Source organism: Danio rerio, chromosome 14, assembly GCF_052040795.2.
Source record: "Danio rerio strain M-AB ecotype USA chromosome 14, GRCz13ab, whole genome shotgun sequence".
NCBI lineage: Eukaryota > Metazoa > Chordata > Actinopteri > Cypriniformes > Danionidae > Danio > Danio rerio.
In genome coordinates, this window is record NC_141034.1 from 44,917,731 (window position 1) to 44,937,845 (window position 20,115).

At 36.0% G+C, this 20,115-nt stretch overlaps 2 protein-coding genes across 21 annotated transcripts in view; one reads left to right on the forward strand and one right to left on the reverse strand.

Moving 5' to 3' along the window:
* Positions 1-20,115, forward strand: part of tnmd (tenomodulin) — a 344,370-nt gene that overhangs the window by 255,371 nt on the left and 68,884 nt on the right. For 11 of the 14 annotated variants that reach the window (XM_087280537.1, XM_087280538.1, XM_087280539.1 and 8 more), the window contains 2 exons: positions 7,384-7,561; positions 16,145-16,285. In XM_087280537.1, coding sequence (XP_087136663.1) covers positions 7,514-7,561; positions 16,145-16,285 — 189 coding nt within the window. In that variant the 5' untranslated portion in view covers positions 7,384-7,513. 14 annotated transcript variants of the gene reach the window in all.
* LOC141377576 (uncharacterized) overlaps positions 16,193-20,115 on the reverse strand; it is a 79,356-nt gene continuing 75,433 nt past the window's right edge. For all 7 annotated transcript variants that reach the window (XR_015507913.1, XR_015507911.1, XR_015507904.1 and 4 more), the window contains one exon: positions 16,193-16,333. The gene's annotated coding sequence lies outside the window, so the exon portion shown is untranslated. The remainder of the gene's footprint in view (positions 16,334-20,115) is intronic.

Sequence of the window (20,115 nt, forward strand, 5' to 3'; positions counted from 1 at the left end):
GGAATATTTTTTTCTAGTCTTGTGTATGGTAAATTAAGCAAAGTAAAAAAGACATGTTCTCATTCTCCATCAGACCCATGACCACAAAAGAAACTGAAATGTTTCTCTTTCGCTATACTGCATACAACAGAAAAACACAACTAAATATATTCTGTGGTTAATAAGTTCACCTTTGTTGGCCAGAGATGAGCTCTTCATCTTCCTCTGCTTGCCCCTCATCTCGCGACCAGGTGACACAAGCCAAGTCCTTTAGAAACAGTGCTCTCGGCTGGCAGTGTGTGTGGGTGTCTGTGAATCTCTGACAGAAGCAGCCCTTGGCACTAGAAAAGAGAAGAAGAGAATAGAAGGCTTTTGTGTTGAGAAGGAGAGCAAAGTCTCTTTATCATGAGCTAATGAAGCTCACTTTTCAATCAGACATAGAAAACTGTATGTTTCAAGTATGTGATCCAAGTGTAAGTTTTTTTTCCCCCTTGTTTGCCTGTTTGTTTTCATTAAGGTTCAGAGAGAAACTTTAACCCTAACACATTCAGGTTTGCTTTGACATGGAAGAGGTATCAAAATTCAATCTTTGATTAATAATGTGCATTACTAAGCAGTTCTCAACAGGCACATGATGTCAAAATGACACCAGATTGATGTTGCACCCCATCATCATAGGACGTTGCATTTTGTTTGAAAATGAAAATCGGGTTGATATCAGAACCCAACGTCAGGCCGACGTCAATGTCCAACATCCGAAATCCAACCTACAATCAACTAGATATCAACATCTAATAATGTTACAGCTTGACGTAGAGTGGATGTTACCACTATGACATCTATCAGATGCTGGTTTCGGTTTCCATACTTGACGAATAAATGTCAGTAATTGACATCAATATGACGTTGGTTTAAGATGTTGGTCACTTTCCAACACAACCTAAAATCATCATTTGACATCATTACTGGACATCAAATTTACATTGTCCTTAGATGCTGGCTAGGTCACTTGACGTCACAACCTAAATCTAACCTAACATTGTCTTTTATGATGCTGTGCGCCTGTTGGGTTTATACAGACAACTTTAACATTTTATTTTTTGGATTGTATCTCAGTCAAAAAATGTTGTTGCTGTTGTGTGTATGTGTGTGTGTGTGTTTGTGTGTGTGTGTGTGTGTGTGTGTGTGTGTGTGTGTGTGTGTCATATCTAACACACCTTTGTGATTGAATTTAGTCAAAAAAGTCTGGATATGTACACTTTTTTTCTAAAGAACCAATGCACCAAACCCTTTTTTCTGAAGAACACCCCCACTTCAAATTGAAAAAAAAAACTGTTTTAATTCAATATAGAATTAATAATATTAATAAATTAATACAAGGACGCAGTGGGTATTGCTGTCGTTACACAGCAAGAAGGTGACTGGTTTGAGCCTTGGCTAGGTCAGTTGGCGTTTCTGTGTGGAGTTTGCATGTTCTCCCCTCTTTTGCGTGGGTTTTCCCACACAATCCAAAGACATGCGTTACAGGTGAATTGGGTAGGCTAAATTGTCCGTAGTGTATAAGTGTGGATGAGTGTGTGTGGATGTTTCCAAAAGATGGGTTGCGGCTGGAAGGGCATACGCTATGTAAAAGTTGCCGGTTATTCCGCTATGAATAACAAAGGGACTAAGCCAAAAAGAAAATAAATGAATTAATTAATGCTGTTTACAAAAACAAATGACATTACTGCCGGATAAAGACAGTGAAGAACTTCAGCTTAAATGTGCAGTGTTGAAGATTGACACTCAGAGGCTGAACTGGGTATTGCACTCCCAATTCAAAACACTGTTTCACCAGGCTCCTCTGGCGACGACTCCATGCAAACACAGGGTGCCAGATTAAAGACACCAACAGGAGCGAGTGTGCTTGACTATTGAGTCTACACAATGTCTTAACTATACATGACAAAAGGAATATTTTGCATGTTGTCCTAACCATCACCTGAAATTTTAAACACAACATTATTTCATAACTTGAGAACCATGGTGTGGTATTTAAATATTTCTGCCGTGTTACATCTGGTGCGAATAAAAAAATTGCTTGCTGCTGGAATCTAGTGCATTGTATGTTGTTCGGACATGGTGTTATCTGCTCAGCTAATATTTACATTTGCAATATTGATACGTTTTGGTAATTAAAACCACCTTGTGTGGATTTTTTTTAACTTTGAATTGGCGTCTTATTTCAAAGGCTGCTGCTGTCCAATGGAGATTGCGTTTTGGGCCACATACATAAAGACACCTTTCATGTGCTGACCTGTAATTGCGTAAACTGGCAGTGGGTGGGATATAGAGACCAAAACAAAGATATGCCAGAACAGAATTAAATAAGAATAAGTGACTTTAGTTGTTTTAAGTTGTTTTAGATGAAAGATTATGCTCACTTACTGTAACATGTTGTTTAAATATCTGGAAACATATTATGATAATTCTATGATTTAGATGAGCCAATAACACCGAGATGAGTTTGCTAACATATATACATGATGTACACTATTTGGTGTTGTTTTTACAAAAACTTCTATAAATAAAATAAAAAAAAAATAAATAAATAAAAAAGACTTACTTACAGTACCTTTAAATTCCACCTTCATAAAAATATTTATAGAATTTTGTAAAAAATTCTTTGCACAAAGAAAAATTTTAATTTTTACAATTATTTATTTATTTATTTTTACAAATGTTTGCTACAAAATGGCTCTGGCATTATTTCTCTTTCATACTTTTTATTTTTAAAGAGTGTAGCAATTATTCTGCTCCAAATAGACCTGGAATGCAAAAACAGTACTAAATGTGTTAATAGAGTTAAGTAAGCCTTCTTCACTCCTTTTAGAGAAGCACAATAATGCTTGGCATCAAGAAGCATGCATTTGCAGATGGCAAGTAGCTGACGGATTTCTCAGAAACGCCATGGTTGTTTTTGTGTTCCCATTAATTAACAACACAAGCCTGCGCTTCACATAACAACAGTGAAAGTAGTGATGTTGAGCTTGATGAGTCTGAAAATATCATTAATGCCCACCAAGGTGAAAGTCTTGGCGAAAAGTAAGTGTTAAGTTCACAGTTATGGCTTATTAGTCTCACTGGGGGAAAAAAGGAAATGCAAAGCGTGTCACACTTGTTCTTTATAATCAGAAATAATTGGCATGTCACCCTATTGTACTGTACTGTATATAGCGGCTGTTGATAGAAATCTCCTTGATTTCATTTTCTGTACTGGCTGAACGTTTCACATTGTTTTCTTTGGCCTTCCAATGTCATTCCAGTGCTCCCTGCGCTCTGAAGTGTTGTTTATGTTTTATTTTTATGGCTCAGAAAGCCTCCCTCTGCTGTCCTGACTGCTGCTGGGTTGGAAAGGCTCTCAATAGGAGCTCCACTCTTCTGTTGAAACAGATTTTCAGATGAGTTATGCAAAATAAAAATGCCAGTGTACTTGTAAAGATTTAGTCAAGCTGGTTGTAAAAAACAAACAAAAAACAAACAAACAAACAAACAAACAAACGTAAGTACATATCAGCTGCATCACTAGTTTGCAACCATTTTATTGATATCACATCTAACAGAGTCTTTCAGTAATTTCCATCATGGGTTTTCACATTCATCGGCTTTCACATTCATTAGGATGGCCTTGTACAATTTTCAAACATAATAAATAAGTACAACTCAAACCAGGGTCACATTTCTTGAACAGACTTGGGTCAGATTTAAAAAATAATTTAAGGTATGCAATCACCTCAAATCTCTGCTCTCATCATGAGGTCTGGAATTTCCGTCAAGGAAATGAGAGTATTGCTCCTGGTCAAGGCAAGTGGTCATTTTTATGCTCTCTTCAAATGATTTAGGTTGCCTTTACTCATCTGAAATGATAGATTATAAACATCACAGCTTTTATCCATTTTCCAGAAGACTCAAAGCTGCAGCTTAATGAAAAAAGGGGAAAAAAAAACTCTCATTCTGAGAAATTGTGTAAAGCTTTTTCACACCAATTTTGTGAGCTAACAGTCAGATCGTGAATAAAATGTTACGCTTTTTATAATTGGACTTACATTCAATATGTACTCTGTTGTAGAATTAATTATTAAATATGGTTTCAAGTTGCAAATGTGGGCTTGAAAAGTGTTTCTTGAAATGAATAGCAAGTTGAGCTTAAAGGTATAGTACACTTTCAGAAATAAGCGCACAAAAGCTTAAAAAAGGCTCATACCAATACAATCAAAAACACTAACCCACAACTTTTTCACAACTAAAACAAAGGTCTAAAACAAAAAATGGCCCAATTTCCTTCACAATATCCCTGGTGTTCAATACATAGCTTTATGCACTCTGAATGGAAAAAACAACAACACAGGCTCATTAGAAATACATGCTTCAGCCTACACTTTTGTGAAACTGCAAATACTTTATGTACTTCGACATGACTGCAGATTCTAGTTCAAATGAACGCTAAGCAGCAGCAGCAGCAGCAGCAGCAGCAGCATCCCAACATTTTTTCCCTTTTCATGCTGAAAGATAACAAAATGTACCCCCAAGTAACATTTATCTATTTACAAAAATGTTTGCAGCGCCCTCTAGTGGATTTGTCACATAGAACATGCAATCAAACACACTTGGGGCAACTTAATCCTGGGATGGAAAAATAGCCAGTCCTTATAGTCTGTTCTGTGACATAATCCATACCTGCCAAAATTTGTCTCTGAAATTCTGATAAATCGTACAGGGGATAGGGAGTAAAGCCTCATTTACACTATGAGCAACTCGCAGCGGCAAAAGCGACAAGCGACCGTTCATTTCAACGGAGAGTGAGCGACTTCAGGCAACCTCCATCTAAGCGAGCGACAGCGACCGTTGGCGACCAGGTGAATGTATCTAGCAATGTGACAAATTTGAGAATCCTTCAACTTTATGCAAATGAAGAGCGACTTTTTTGAGCGACAGCCAGTAGGAGCACCAGTAGAGCTCACATGATCCTCTCTCAGCTCGTTTAGAGGTCAGTTGTATTGTCCGTGCTGTAGACCCACACGCACCCCTGAAAGATAACAAAATGTACCACAGAAACATATATCAGATTTGAAATGTGCAACCAAACACAACTTAAGCCTGAGTCCTTATAGTTTGTTTTGCGACATAATCCATACCTGCGAACCTTTGTCTCTAAAATTCCAGGTCGTGGGGAATATGGGTGGGTGATGGAGGCAGGTGGGGGGGTTTGGTTATATTTGTGGTGTTAGTAACTGTACTATGAACCTGGTTTCGGGCGACCACGGCAATCGTTGGCAACCGGGGGGTGTACTGAAGACAAACCTTACCAAAGAGTTAAGGACCAGGGGGAATTACCAGAGTTTTCCCGGAGACAAAACAAAATGGGAGGGTGGCAATAGATGGGTCTGAAAAACATGAAACCCCCAGGAAAAAAACAGTAGTCTTGGCAGGTATGACATAATCCTGTCTCATCTTTGACGTGTCATTCGACAAAAAAAAATTCTAGGTATATTTTTCTGCTGTGTATAACTTTTCAATCCTCTCTTTCCTCTTTAAGGCCCTCACAGCAAACATTTTTTTGTTTGTTTGTTTAATAGACGTCTAATAAACATCTAAACGTAGAAAGCTTGGCTAAAACGAGGCTAAATTTGGGCTGTCAGTGAAAATCTAATAGCCCAAAACTAGACAAGTTGTCAAATAGACAAATTAGACAGACTATATATGTGTAGTAATTTATTTCTGTTTTGTTTGATGACTAGTTTTGGCCTATTCTTAGAAGAGGGTTGTCTGAGTAGTACAGTTACACCTAGAGGGGTAGAGGGGTTATGTTTGTGGTGTTGGAGTTAGTAACTGTACTATGGACCAGGTAGACATCTAAACCTAGATGGCTTGACTACAGCAAGGCTAAATTTGGGCTGTTAGTTAAAATCTAATAGAAATCTAAAAATAGACCAAACCTAAACTATTTATCAAAATCAGAGTAGACAGTCTTCACATATGTAGTCTTTCATTTTTTTTTTGTATAATCTTGGGCTTTTTTATGTCTATTATTTGTTCACTGACAGCTTAAATTTAGCCTTGTTTTAACAAAGCCGTTTATGTTTAGATGTCTACTAGACATCTATTAGACTTCTTTAAAATACTAATAAACATTTAAACCTAAATGGCTTGGCAAAAGCAACGCCAAAATCTGTCAGTAAAAACCTAATAGACATGTAAGAAAAACCTAAAACTAGACTAGTCTTCAAATAAACATATTAGACAGACTTTTTATGTATAATCATTCATTTCTGTTTATTTGATTACTGTAGTCTAGTTTTGGCCTATTTTTAGGCGTCTACTTGATTTTCACTAACAGCCCACATTTAGCCTTTTTTTAGTCAAGACGATTGACGTCTATTAGACATCTACTAGACATCTTTAAAAAACAACAAATGCTTGCTGGGTTGCTATTAAGTTTATATTTGTATAATGTTTAATGCTATTAGCTAGCCACTAATCGCTCATTACACAGTGTTTTCTTTATTTTATTTCTTTATTTTTATTTGGTGTAGCAAAGCAGCTTTTTTACTGTATGCAGCTTCATCAGCACGTTCTACAGCAGCCACAGGGTGCAAAAAATAACAAATGCACACACAAAAAACTGCAAAGTAAAAAAAAAAAAATAAGAGGAACAACAAATTACGGCTCTTGACATGCAAACAAAAAATGTTCATTGTAGCCACAAAATAAAAATAATAATAATTTCCTCGTTCCGGTGGGCAGACCCCCAATCAGTCTGGGCTCAATTGCGGGTGCGTAACCAGCATGACCAGAAGCTACATCACGGAGTAGAACATTGAATATTTTTATTATTTTTATTAAGCTGAAACCATGGTCCTTGGTGATTCAGAAAATTCAAATCAATAGTTAGCATCCCTCCGAGAGTCAAACACATACAGGCAAAACAAAATTAAACCTGTGGCTTAAGACAATACACATTGAGGTTTTATTAAGAAAAACGACCACTCTGTGCAAGAAAATAAGCATTATTTAAAACATTATTACCTTTAATCCACAGCCTCAGCCAATGCTCCTGAACACATTAATGACGGTTTTATTTTTGGATCAACTGTCCCTTTAATTAGATATTTTTTCTCCCCTTTGTAAACCTGAAACCCTATTAGGCATTCCCAGATGTGACTGTGTTGCATACCGAGTTTTGGTGGCCACGCATGTATAAGAAAAAACACTGTCTAAATGGTGTGGCAGTATGAAAGAAGAAAATAACCTGAGGGATCAGTAATGGTTTCTTCAACACAATCTCCATTCACAGATGAATCTCAGGACATCTGCTTTGACTAACCACAGTAGTTAAAGTTTTTTTTTCCATCCCATCTGAAAAAGAAACCCTCCCTCTTGAAAAGACTCCCAAATTACCAACGGAATGAACGTTTGGCTTTCTGGATCCCAGTGAGAGGAACTTCTGGGTGGAAGAAGGTTTTCAGAGAAGGTTGTCTTCAGTCTGGCTACAGTAATGGAGAGTAACTCTTACTTCAACAGTCAACAAGTTCTTTGCAAAGATGTGAGTGTTACTTTTACCACTACCAGTCAAAAATTTGGAGACATTAAGGTGTTTTCTATGTTTGTTTGTTTTTTTCTTTTTAAAGAAATCTTACCTCTCACCAAAGCTGTAAATATCTAATGGAATGCATTAGATTGAGAACTATATGGATTATGGAATGCAAAGTATTGATAAATATTATTTTTAATAAGATTTTTAATTAAAATATGTTTTCTGTGTGAATATATTTTGAATTGTATTTCATGCATGTGATGCAAATCAGAATTTAAAGCATCATTATTCTAGTCTTCTGTGTCACATGATCCTTCATAAATCATTTTATCTTCGTATTAATATAAACTGCATACAAATAACATCAATGTTTTAAACAGAAGTGCTTTTTGTGCAAACCATTATGCAGTTGAAGTCAGAGTTGTTAGCCCCTCTGAGTTATCAGCCTCCCTGTTTATTTTTTCCATAATTTCTGTTTTCTTGATTTTTTCAACACATTTCTAAACATAATACTTTTAATAACTAATTTTTAATGACTGATTATAATATAAATAATAAAAATATAAATTATACAAATAATATTTTACTAGATATTTTTCTATTTTTATAGATATATTATACAGCTTAAAGTGACATTTAAAGGTTTAACTAGGTTTATTTGGTTAACTAGGCAGGTTAGGGTAATTAAGCAAGTTATTGTATAAAGATGGTTTGTTCTGTAGACTATTAAAAAAAAAATATATATATATATATATATATATATATATATATATATATATAGATTAAAGGGGCTAATGATTTTGACCTTAAAATAGTAAAACTAATAACTGCTTTTATTCTAGCTGAAATGAAACAAATACAACTTTCTCCAGAAGAAAAATTATATAATTATTATATAATATATATTATATAATAAAATATTATCAGCTTACTGTGAAAATTTCCTTGCTCTGTTTGGGAAATATTAAAAAAAGAAAAAAATATATATAATAATTAAAATAATTAATAAATAAAATAATTCTGACTTCAACTGTATATATTATCATCCATACAACACTATTCTCCAACAATCCAACTGTTTGTTACAAAAGAGATTATTTTGAATAAATGCAGTACATTTAAATGTTCAATTCATCAATTAAGAAATTGCTAAATTATTTTATTACAGTATATTTTGTTGAGTTGGATTTTGAATTTCACTGTAATACTCTTTTAATTGTATTTGTACTCAAAGAAAGGGTTTACTTACTTACACTTTATTTTGATGGTCCATTTGTTGAATTTAAGTTACATCTACATGCCAACCAATTCTTGTTAGATTGTAAGTAGACTGTTAGGCTGAGGTTAGGATTAGGGTTAGCGTGAGTTGACGTGTACTTGCAAAGTTTCTTATTGTCAGGAGCATATCAACAGATATTAAGCAGACAGTCTACTAATACTCAAATGGACCATCAAAATAAAGTGTTAGCAAAGAATGTGCAGTCATGCTGAGCATCGAAGACTTATTTCAAAAACCTTTATAAAAATAAATCGATTTTTTAAAGTCAAAGTTAAAGTCAACTTTATTGTCAATTCAACCACATGTACAGGACATACAGAGAATTGAATTTGAGTCACTCTCAGACCCTAGGTGCCTAACATATAATATTAATTCAAAAATTAGAATTTTAAAAAGAAATTAAAATAAATACAATTACACATATAATATAATCTAAAAATATAAGTAAAAATATTTTTTTAAACAATAAAATGACACTTAAGAGCACCTGTTGTGCAGATGCAAAACAGTATATAGTGCAAAACGCCTGGGTAGCACAATCGCCTCACAGCAAGAAGGTCACTGGTTCGAGCCCCAGCTGGTACAGTTTGCATTTCTGCTTGGAGTTTGCATGTTCTCCCTGTGTTCGAGTGGGTTTTCCCCACAATTCCAAAAAAAAGTGGTATAGGTGAATTGAGTAAGCTAAACTGTCCGTAATATATGTGCATGGTGTTTCCCGGTGATGGGTTGCAGCTGGAAGGGCATCCACTGCGTAAAACATATGCTTGATTAGTTGAGGGTTCACTCCGCTGTGGCGACACCAAATTAATAAAGGGACTAAGCCTAAAAAAAATGAATGAATGATTATAATAATTATATACTTTATGAATAATAAATATATAGTTTAAATATACTAATTATATCTTTATTATGAAACTCAATAAAGATCCATTGGTGAAAGGAAATTGTGTGTGTGTGCATGTGTGTTAAACTGCTCTTTTTAAAGGTTGTGATATGTGAATGTCAGGTGGGGTAAAACTATTTCTGTCTGCAAGGCTCTTGGAGTGTTTACATCTTTCCATGTTTTTTTTTTTTTTTCTTGCACTCTGTGCCTTTTCTCCAGCTGAGCAGTGCGCTGCGCGGCTGTATGGCGAGACGTTTACTACTGTGCCAATTATTCCGCATGATTTACAATTAAGTAATCAAGATCATTTTCTCTGCATTGTACACGCAATCATACGTCTGCAAAACTGAAAATCAAGTGGGAGGATTTCTTTTCAAAAATATAATGCAACAACACACAGTTATTAATATCCCTCTTTTGAAACAGCAAAGAGCTGGTGATGATAAATATAGATTGGAGCAATTGCAGAACAACGTGCAGTTTCTTTAAAGAATAAAGATCTCCATCGCCATCAATGGTGCGAAATAACAGACATTAGAGGGAGTTTCTACCCGTTTTATGCTTTCAGATTGTCTCAGGACAACCACCGTCTCTCTTTTCTTCTTGGCGTTCTCCTTCTCCCCACCTTTATTTCAACTTCTCTGCTTTCTCATCTCTCCATCGCAGTCTCTCTTTTTCTCTGTCTGCGTCTGTCATCAGCAGGGGGCTCTCGGCTCTCTTCATCACCATAGACTCAGACTCAATCCCGCTACCAGCAGAATTGCCTCGCTGATTCTTAACCTTAAACCGGTTTAATACTGTTTTGCTGGCAGCCGTCGCTATATTTTCAGAGCCATTTATATTCCGAGCAGATGGAACGTTGTCCTCCAGTCAAGTTTCCACTGCTTATGCAACCTCTGGATTTTTCAGCTCTATCTCTATTCACGTTTTTTGATTCACACGAGGGGAAATTCGACTTTAGAGGAATTTCAGGCTCCTCTAATTGTTTGTCCTCCTGTTTTCCGTCATGCGTAGCGAGTGAAGGCTTATGCCTTGATGTTTTTAACAGGGTTTTCATGACAAACTCAATGTGAAACTGTCTTATTCGCTGCATTTCAGCATGCTTTTCAAGTATTTCTGTTTAGAGAGGCAGTGTGACGGCTCTATATGCATTGCATTGGAAAATGTTTAATAACTGTTTAATGTGTTTAATACGGCTTTCCCCGTCCACCAAATTGATTGACAGGCGCAATTTCTCCATAATAACATATATACACGTTCACAGAACATTTTATGCAAAGAAACTAGGATTAAACATAGGCTCTGTGATCAGCTGCACCTCAACAATTAATTATATAAGTTTAAAATGTTTTAGTGTTTCTCTGTCGCTTTGGTGTGTTTCTCACAACACCAGTATATTTCTGCACAACAGTTACTGCATTTCTCAAAACAATTAGTACAAACTGCAAAACCTAGCTGATAATCTGCAAAAGCGCATCACATGCTCAAAAGGGATAGTTCATTCCTCAAAAGCAAGTATTCATGTCAATCAAAGTGTCAGTGTCATCAAAATGAAAAGTCCTGACACCACTGTTTATGGACAAGATAGTCAAATGGCTTTGTCGTGTTTTCATTATGACAGTTTACTCTGGACATTTTTTAATGCAAAATAGTCAGATGTTGGTGACACTTCCTGAAAATGCTCAAGACAGCACTGTATACTATTTGCACAGGCATTTGAAAACCACAGTAAAGTTAGACATCAATGCATTAAGTGAGGTATCTGAGTACAAGACACTGAATACGTATGTTTCACATTTTTACTGCAGATCCTCGTTGCAATTCTAATTTATTCACAGCATTGTGCAAAAGAATAAATACACCATTATTTACAACAAGCATAAGCTTCCTTTGGGTAAAGCTGGGCACAACTGTAAACTATATTGCAGTACATATTGGAACTGAACCCAAAACACAGGTCCGTAAATCATTCATGAAATTGATCAATTTAGAAGACATTTTCAGTAAGATAAAGATTTAATTTATATACACACACACACACATATATATATATATATATATATATATATATATATATATATATATATATATATATATATATATATATATATATATATAAAATTTGCTAGACAGATTTTGACAACTAGTTCAACATTTTTGTATGCAATGACTCAAGTAATGAATTTTAGTAATGACTATTAGTTTTATATACAATGACTATTCAGCATTTACAAGTTTAGTTCATTTTGACTGACGTGACATAAGCAAATGATAATCTTATAAATAGCAGAGAGTTGTATGAAAACAATTGATGCATCTCCAAAAGCATCTGCAGTTTGTTGGAATGAATGAGAAACAGCTACTATAGGATGTGCACAAATGACTAATTGTTTTGAGAAATGCATTAACTGTTGTGCAAATGTAAACAGTGTTGTGAGAAATGCATCAAAGCGACTGAGAAAAACTGTAAAACAGTGCATGTTTGTAATAAATAGAGCAAAAATCACTGTAATATTTAACCCACACAACAGCAGCATGTGTACTCCAAAGGGCATTTGTATGACTCATTGTTTCAGAAAGGCTTGAACAGACTACACCAAAAATACATCAAATAAACTTACTTGCTATTTTTGACTTGTGACGTTATTTCATCTTCATCCATGTCTATCTCTAATCACTGACTGCTGTTTATCTGATATAATGCATGAAATGCAGACAAAAGCGTCAAAGCAGTGGGCGGGGAGAAACAGCTCATTTAGATTTAAAGCCACAGGCTAAAAAAACATCTAAACTGAACTCAGACACCAAAATGGGCAGAGTCTGGAGGCTATAATAAATAATCTATGGTGACACCAAAGTCTAATCTTACATTTTGTAAAAGAGGTAAAATAGGTGCCCGTTAAGGCTTTTTAAAACCATTATGAATAAAATTTCAGACACAGAGCTAAACGGTAAGGAATTTTACTAAATGGCCCAGTTAAAACATAAAAAATAACTATTTAAAGCAAATGTTATTGTAAAAAAGATAATTAAACCATATACTGTAGGTAAATACAGTTGACACACAATTTTATTAAAAGTTTTATTGAGATGGATTGCTGATGATTGTATATTTTTAAAAAAGCTTAATATCATTTATTTTGTTGAATTTCAAAGAAAAAATTTGCCAATAAGAATTTTTTTTTTTAGTTAGTTAGTTATCTGCTAATTTATTTATTTAGTTGGTTAGTTAGTTAGTTAGTTAGTTAGTTAGTTAGTTAGCTAGTTATCTGTTTGTTTATTTATTAGTTTGATAATTTATTTAGTTAGTTATCTGTTTGTTTATGTATTTATTTAGTTAGATATCTGTTTATTTTTGTTATCTGTTTATTTTGTTAGATAGATAGATAGATAGATAGATAGATAGATAGATAGATAGATAGATAGATAGATAGATAGATAGATAGATAGATAGATAGATAGATAGATAGATAGATAGATAGATAGATAGATAGATAGATAGATAGATAGATAGATAGATAGATAGATAGATAGATAGATAGATAGATAGATAGATAGATAGATAGATAGATAGATAGATAGATAGATAGATAGATAGATAGATAGATAGATAGATAGATAGATAGATAGATAGATAGATAGTTTGTTTGTTTGTTCTCTTTTTGGCTTAGTCCCTTTATTACTCTGGGGTCACCACGGCAGAATACATACTCATTCACACACACCGGTGCTCCGGGTTCCCCCATAGTCCAAAGACATGCAGTATAGGTGAATTGAATAAACTAAATTGGCATTAGTGTATGTGTGTGAATGAGTGTATATGGGTGTTTTCCAGTACTAGGTGGCAACTGGAAGGGCATCTGCTGCAAAAATATATGCTGGATAAGTGGGTGGTTCATTCTGCTGTGGCGACCCTAGATTAATAAAGTGACTAAGCTGAAGAAAAATGAATGAATGAATGAATGAATGAATGAATGAATGAACGAACGAATTCATCATTTGTTGTGATTTGAAAATCAAGAATGTTCAACCATTTTACTTCTGAAGTGAACATATTAGTTTTATGTTGCTAAAAAAAAACATAAACATGTCTGAATAAAACAAAATTAGGTTACAGAATAAAGCTAAATGTTGTTTTTACAGAACTATACATATAAAAATAAGACAGTGAGAAGTTTATAAATATATCTATCAGCCATATTTTGACATGTCATTGTCACTAAAGTTATATGAAAGATTAAAGTAGACATGCTGCTTGCATTTATTATAGTTTTTGAAATGGTTTCCAAATATCCCCAATGACATTGTCTGATTCGTGTCTCACACTGTGAGATAAAGTATGATTGCAGGAATCGCCACCAATGGCGGCATTAGGGTGGGCTTTTGGGACTTAAGCCCTGTATGTTTTTTATCACCTTGTCACTTTTTTGTCATAAATAAAATTATTCAGAGCTGCAGGCTGCACTATAAATCAGACGTTGTCTCACAAGCCACATTTTGACTATTTTGCATAAAGTCTGCCGCATTTTGTTATTTATTCTGTCACAAAGCAAAAGAAATGATGACGCTGCTTTCCGCTCTACAGAAAACACCAAAGTAATCAGAGGAAACTGCGTTGACTTTGGTCTATGCAGATATCTTGGCAAAAAAAGAGAATATTTCAGAGACATAACTCTGAAAACAAAGAAGAGTATTGCAGTGCTTAAGGGATTTTGGGGGAAATTGCCTGGGCATTTGCAGCGACAAACTATTTTATTAAAGAATAATGCAACAAACCTCCCAAACTTACTGTAGGCTAATGATACAAAAACTATTTTTGCATATATCAGAAATGTTAATACTAATAGCCTGCTAGCTTGTAAAGTTGCTGAAGTAACACAAATATGCAAATGCATGCTTTCTGAACAAAGTGTCAATAACTACCATGAGCTAACATTCAAACTGATTATCTTATTAAAGCAATAGTTCACCCAAAAATGACAATTCTGTCTCATGTACACACCCTTTACTTTACCCATTTACTTTGACTTTAAAGGCAATCAAAAATAACCTATTCTATTCCATAATACTGAAATTAGGGGCATCACAGTGGCAAAGTGGGATCACCTCAAAGCAAGAAGGTTTCTGGCTCAAGCCTCGGCTGTTTGTGTGGGTTTCCTCCGGGTGCTCCGGTTTCCCCCACAGTCCAAAGACATGTACTATAGGTGAATTGAATAAATTTAATTGGCTGTAGTGTATGTGTGTAAATGCAGGAGTGTATGGGTGTTTCCCGGTGTTGGGTTGCGGCTAGAAGGACATCCGCTGCGTAAAAACATATGCTGGATAATTTGTCGGTTCATTCCGCTGTGGCGACCCCTGATAAATAAAAGGACTAATGCGAAAAGAAAATGAATGAATGGTGAAATTACTGAACATACATACATGAGCCTTAAAAAAGTCACATTTTAGAAGAATATTTCAGAAGGCACTTGCATGTTTGCTTCCAGACTCTTCAAATAAACAGATTAGCTGCATGGCCCTGACTTATAAATCTAACATCATAATAATAACATGTAATACTTGCCAAATAAAACTGTATCAGGATACAGAAAGAAACTAGCCATCATGCTTTAAATTATTTAGAATTTAGCCAATTTATAACATCAAAAGTGTTTTCCAGAGATGGGTTGCGGCTGGAAGGGCATCCGCTGCGTAAAACACATGCTGGATAAGTTGGCGGTTCATTCCGCTGTGGCGACCCCGGATTAATAAAGAGACTAAGCCGAAAGAAAATAAATGAATTAAACATCAAAACAGTAGGTAAATGCAAATAAGTAAATATTGATATGTGTATCAGAATCACCTATAGTACTGTTTATTAAAATCAGAATGATGCACCCCAGTTATGAAGCACATAAGTCAATATTTCATCAAAGCATTGACAGAGGTCTGGACTAAAGGTTCTGATTACCCACTGAACTCAGAATCATCCCTGGTCACCACTGCTATTTCTGTTCTTTAAGCTTCTGTTTCGGCTAGAGACATTTGCTAATTGAAGCTTGTTCCTCCATATTTCACGTTTGTGATTGGCCAAGTCCTGAGAGATAGCAGAGCACACCACTGTGAATAGTAAGCTTTTAGACTCTCCCTGCTGGAACTCGGGTGGAACAAAAGCCTCCCTTTATTAATTTGCGGCCGTAAGCTCCGGGAATTTAATCGAACAGACGAACTTTTAATTTGGGACAATTTTAATAAATGTGACCTTTTGTTCTGATCTCAGAAGAATTCAAATTGCCCGTGTGATTATTTCTTCGTCAGTTGAGCATTGTGCTGCAATACGTTCAACGTCGGAAATCACACCATATATATATATATATATATATATATATATATATATATATATATATATATATATATATAAATATGTACAATAATGTTAATGTTTCTGTAGGTTGAGCTGGGGAAGGAGAAGGACAGAAAGGCCAGGTATCGCACTTACCAGTGTGCCGCCATCATTCTGAGTGTGGTGTTCCTGATTCTGGCCCTCTGCATCTTCAGTCTCAGATATATATGGAGCCCAAACCTCGGGAAGGTAAGAGAAATCCAAATCCATTTTGGGGACCAAGAGAACAGTGCATGGCTGTGGATTAATTAGCAAATGATTAGAATAACAATCGTGGGATGGAAATGAAAGACACAGAAACATCTGCACAAGCTGTTTAGTATTCTTGGAACTGACTGAATCCAATCTTGATTTCCTTGGCATAAACAATAACATCACAGAGCTGAGAAAACGCCAGAATGAACAGATAAATACATAGTGTGCATTTCATAATAAGATTGCTACAATAATCGGAACTGCAAAACACAGATATTATTCATTATAGCTCCTCAATTCTTGTTGATACCCAGAAATGGACAGCGTGTAAGTAATTGCCAATAGGCGAGTGTCAACAGACAGGCAAACCTTATGCTTGGGTGTACGACGCTATGCATACAATCTCCCAGAGGATGCAACTCATTTAACAGCCAATTCTTTGAACGCATTTGCTGAAGCTCCAGTCTAATTTCTGCATCAGATATTTCACGCTCCTGCTTGAGGACTCATCAGTTTGAGCTGCAGATTCTCACAGGGCATGTAATGGGCTTAATGACACTGGAAGTTTGGGCTGTGGAGATGGAGAGCGAGTGCTCACACTCTCGAACTGCTGCGCTCGGCTTACTTAAGGCCCGAGCAGCCGCTGATATCCAGCAACGAGCAGGATAATGGTGCTTTAAAACACAATGATGGTCCTGACTGTTAGGGGGTCTCTTCTCAACAGCAGTCAGGGGGAAATATTAGCCAAGCAAAAGACATACACACACACACACTCAGTGTGTCTCAAGTGCTGACATCAACAATGAAACCTGAATGTGCAACTATTGCAGCTCCGGGCATCACAAATTTGCAGCGTATATATGAATATTTCAAACCAACACTGCATATTTCATAAGCCCCGCCTACTGTTATTTAGACTTGACCAAATATTAAATGTTTCTGGCTTTCCTTGTTTGGCTAGGTAAGACATCATCAATTATTCCTGTGATCTTAAAAGGTACAGCGCCTGACAAACTAATTAGAAGTCAATACATCAATAGAGCAGGAGATTGTCTTTGCCAATCCCTCCATGTGGCAGCAGGGAGAAGCAAAGCGGTCTCCTGTGTCTAGCTTTGCATAAACTGCTGTGGAAAGGTAATTTGCTCACCATATTGTATTTCAATATGACACGGTAACCGCTTGGGAACTTCTTTTAATTACTTACAAACATATGTTGTTACAGAAGCCCAGGGAAGATAAAGCGTTAGCCATCATTCACTCCGCTATGTCTTTACGTTGGGCGTGTGTGAGTGTGTGTGTGTGTGTGTGTGTTCATCTCTAACTGTGTTGTCCAATGCTGCCTTCGTGTTTACCATGTCCTAATTATTGTTCTACTGGATCCTGTGGGATTAGAGGCCTGTCATATCAGCTAATAGAAGAGAATTTAAAGCAAATGCTTTTAAAATGACACGCACAGTAGCTGTGCTGCACTTTTCCGAAAACATCTGCTGCGCTAAGTTGATGTCGTCTATTTTTCTGACCTTTCTGAATGCCCGTTGTCTCTTAGGGAGCCATGCTTGACAGACGCACGTGCCGCGTTCTTTCAGACTACCTTATCAGGCCCGAACCACCAGCGTCTGTCATATTGACCGCGGTGTTGGAGAACACCTCCAATAGATCACACGAACAGCGGCGGAGAGGTGCTGTGAAATTGCCTTCACCGCACACGTCTGTCAGGCTCACGAGACGCCCCCCATTATTCAAGCTGAAATTACTTCGCTCACCTTGTTGCTATGTTGTGTTTGCAAGGCAGCCTCGCGAAATGTGCCCCCAACCGCCTCTTAAGGACTTCTGTGTCCTGATGTGTATCTTAATGAACACAGTTGCACCTGCTCTCCAGTAATAGTGGCAGGTGCCGGCCAACCAACGGCCCCCCCGAGCAGGTTTGTTTACCGGCCGTGTCCAAAAACCGACTTTTTTTTTTTTTTTTGCAGTCAAGTCAGTCTCCAAAAAAAAATAAAAAAAAGACTCGGTGAAGCCAGGGTAGCAGCGCAGTTTGCTTTCTAAAAGCAGTCCTAAAATAGCCCAGTTCTTTGTTTGCCCTCTCTCTTTCTCTCTACATGCTGAAAATCCTCAGGTCTCAGATCTTGTGGGAAAAAAATTTACAGCAATGAAGGCAGACCAGCAAATCCGAGCAGCTGCTTCTGGAAGCCCCTCCAGAGTGGTGCGTGCGTTCGGGTCTGCAATTTTCTTTTATTTCACTCATCAGACTCATTTATTCACTTATGAGCTTGTGTTTTCCCCGGCTTACACTGTATTCTCTGACCTCCACTGTTGGCTTGTAAAAGAGAGGCAGGGGGACATGACACGTTCGCTCGGCCCAGTCTGGGGCTCTCGGGTGGATTGTGTATGGCTGTAGTGCTTTATATGTTTTCAGGTGCTCCCCAGGATCCTTGTGAATTATTATGAAGAGAGAAGTGAGATGCTGTGCAAAGGTATTAAGCCTGTAGCCCTTTTTTTTTGATGGTTCCTGACAGGTTATATCAGGAACAATGAACTCAAAGACAAAGACGTATAAGAACAGACAGAACTCAAATTTATAAAGTACAACAGCTAAAAAGAATCCTATTAGCATAACTATTAATTCATAAACAAAAAGCCATGTAATGGATTCTGTCAACAGCTTGAAACAACAAACAGGGTTGCGCGCCATTCACAATTGAAGTGAGGTGGTGAACAAGATGCAGTATTGTAGTTTGAAGTACGGGAGTATTGAAATGTATCTACAATAGCAAAATGCTTTTGAAAACAAACTTGGCTGTGCAAAATGTTTCATCTGAAGGTTTATAAGGCTTTTAGAGAGAGACGTTGTTTCCTAGAATGCATTACCTTGAACTTCTCTGGAATATTATTGTGTGTTCAAGCTTGGTTTGATTAAAACTTCTAGTCAGATTCATTTAAATAAGTGTGAATACTGTGATTTGAAACTTGGAATGCAGCAAACTAGTGAACTGAGAGCAGTAAAAAAAAAAAAAAAAAAAAAAAAAAAGGCTCCACTTCTGAATTCTGGTGAGGTTTGACTGAAATATGAGGGTCATTGGTGAAATAATCAGAAATAGGATTACTATAAAGGAAATACATTTGTGACATATTTAAATTAAAAACACATTCAATCAAAAGTTTTTTTTAAAACATAAAAAATGTAATTGTATTTATTAGGGCTGGAAAAAAAAATCGTAATCAGTCACATGCAAAATAAAAGTTTGTTTTGACAGTATGTGTGTGTGTGTAATGTGTATATTTATTATGTATATACACACATGCATTAAAAAATAAAATATGTTTTGTTTCTATGTATGTGTGTGTATGATATATGCATTTTTTTAAATTATAATCTTTCAGAGTTTGTTTACCTTTATTCGGGATAGTACAGTCAGGGTTACAGACAGGAAAGTATTGGGAGCAGAGAGAGGGGAAGAGATTTCGAGCCAGAAATCGAACTTGGGTCGCCGTGAGCACCACAGTGCTATATGTCAGCGCATTTAACCACTAGGCTATTGGCACCGACAACATATGCATAATTAACATATATAATACACACATGAGGTTAGAATTATTAGCCCCCTCCCCCTTTGATTTTTTTAATTTTTTATATTTCCCAAATGATGTTTAACGGAGCAATTTTTACAGTATATCTGATAATATATTATTTTTTTCTTGAGAAAGTCTTATTTGTTTTATTTAAGCTGAAATAAAAGCAGTTTTACATTTTTTAAAACCATTTTAAGGTCAAAATTTTTAGCCCCTTTCAGATATTTTTTTGTTATTATTTATTATTTAATCAG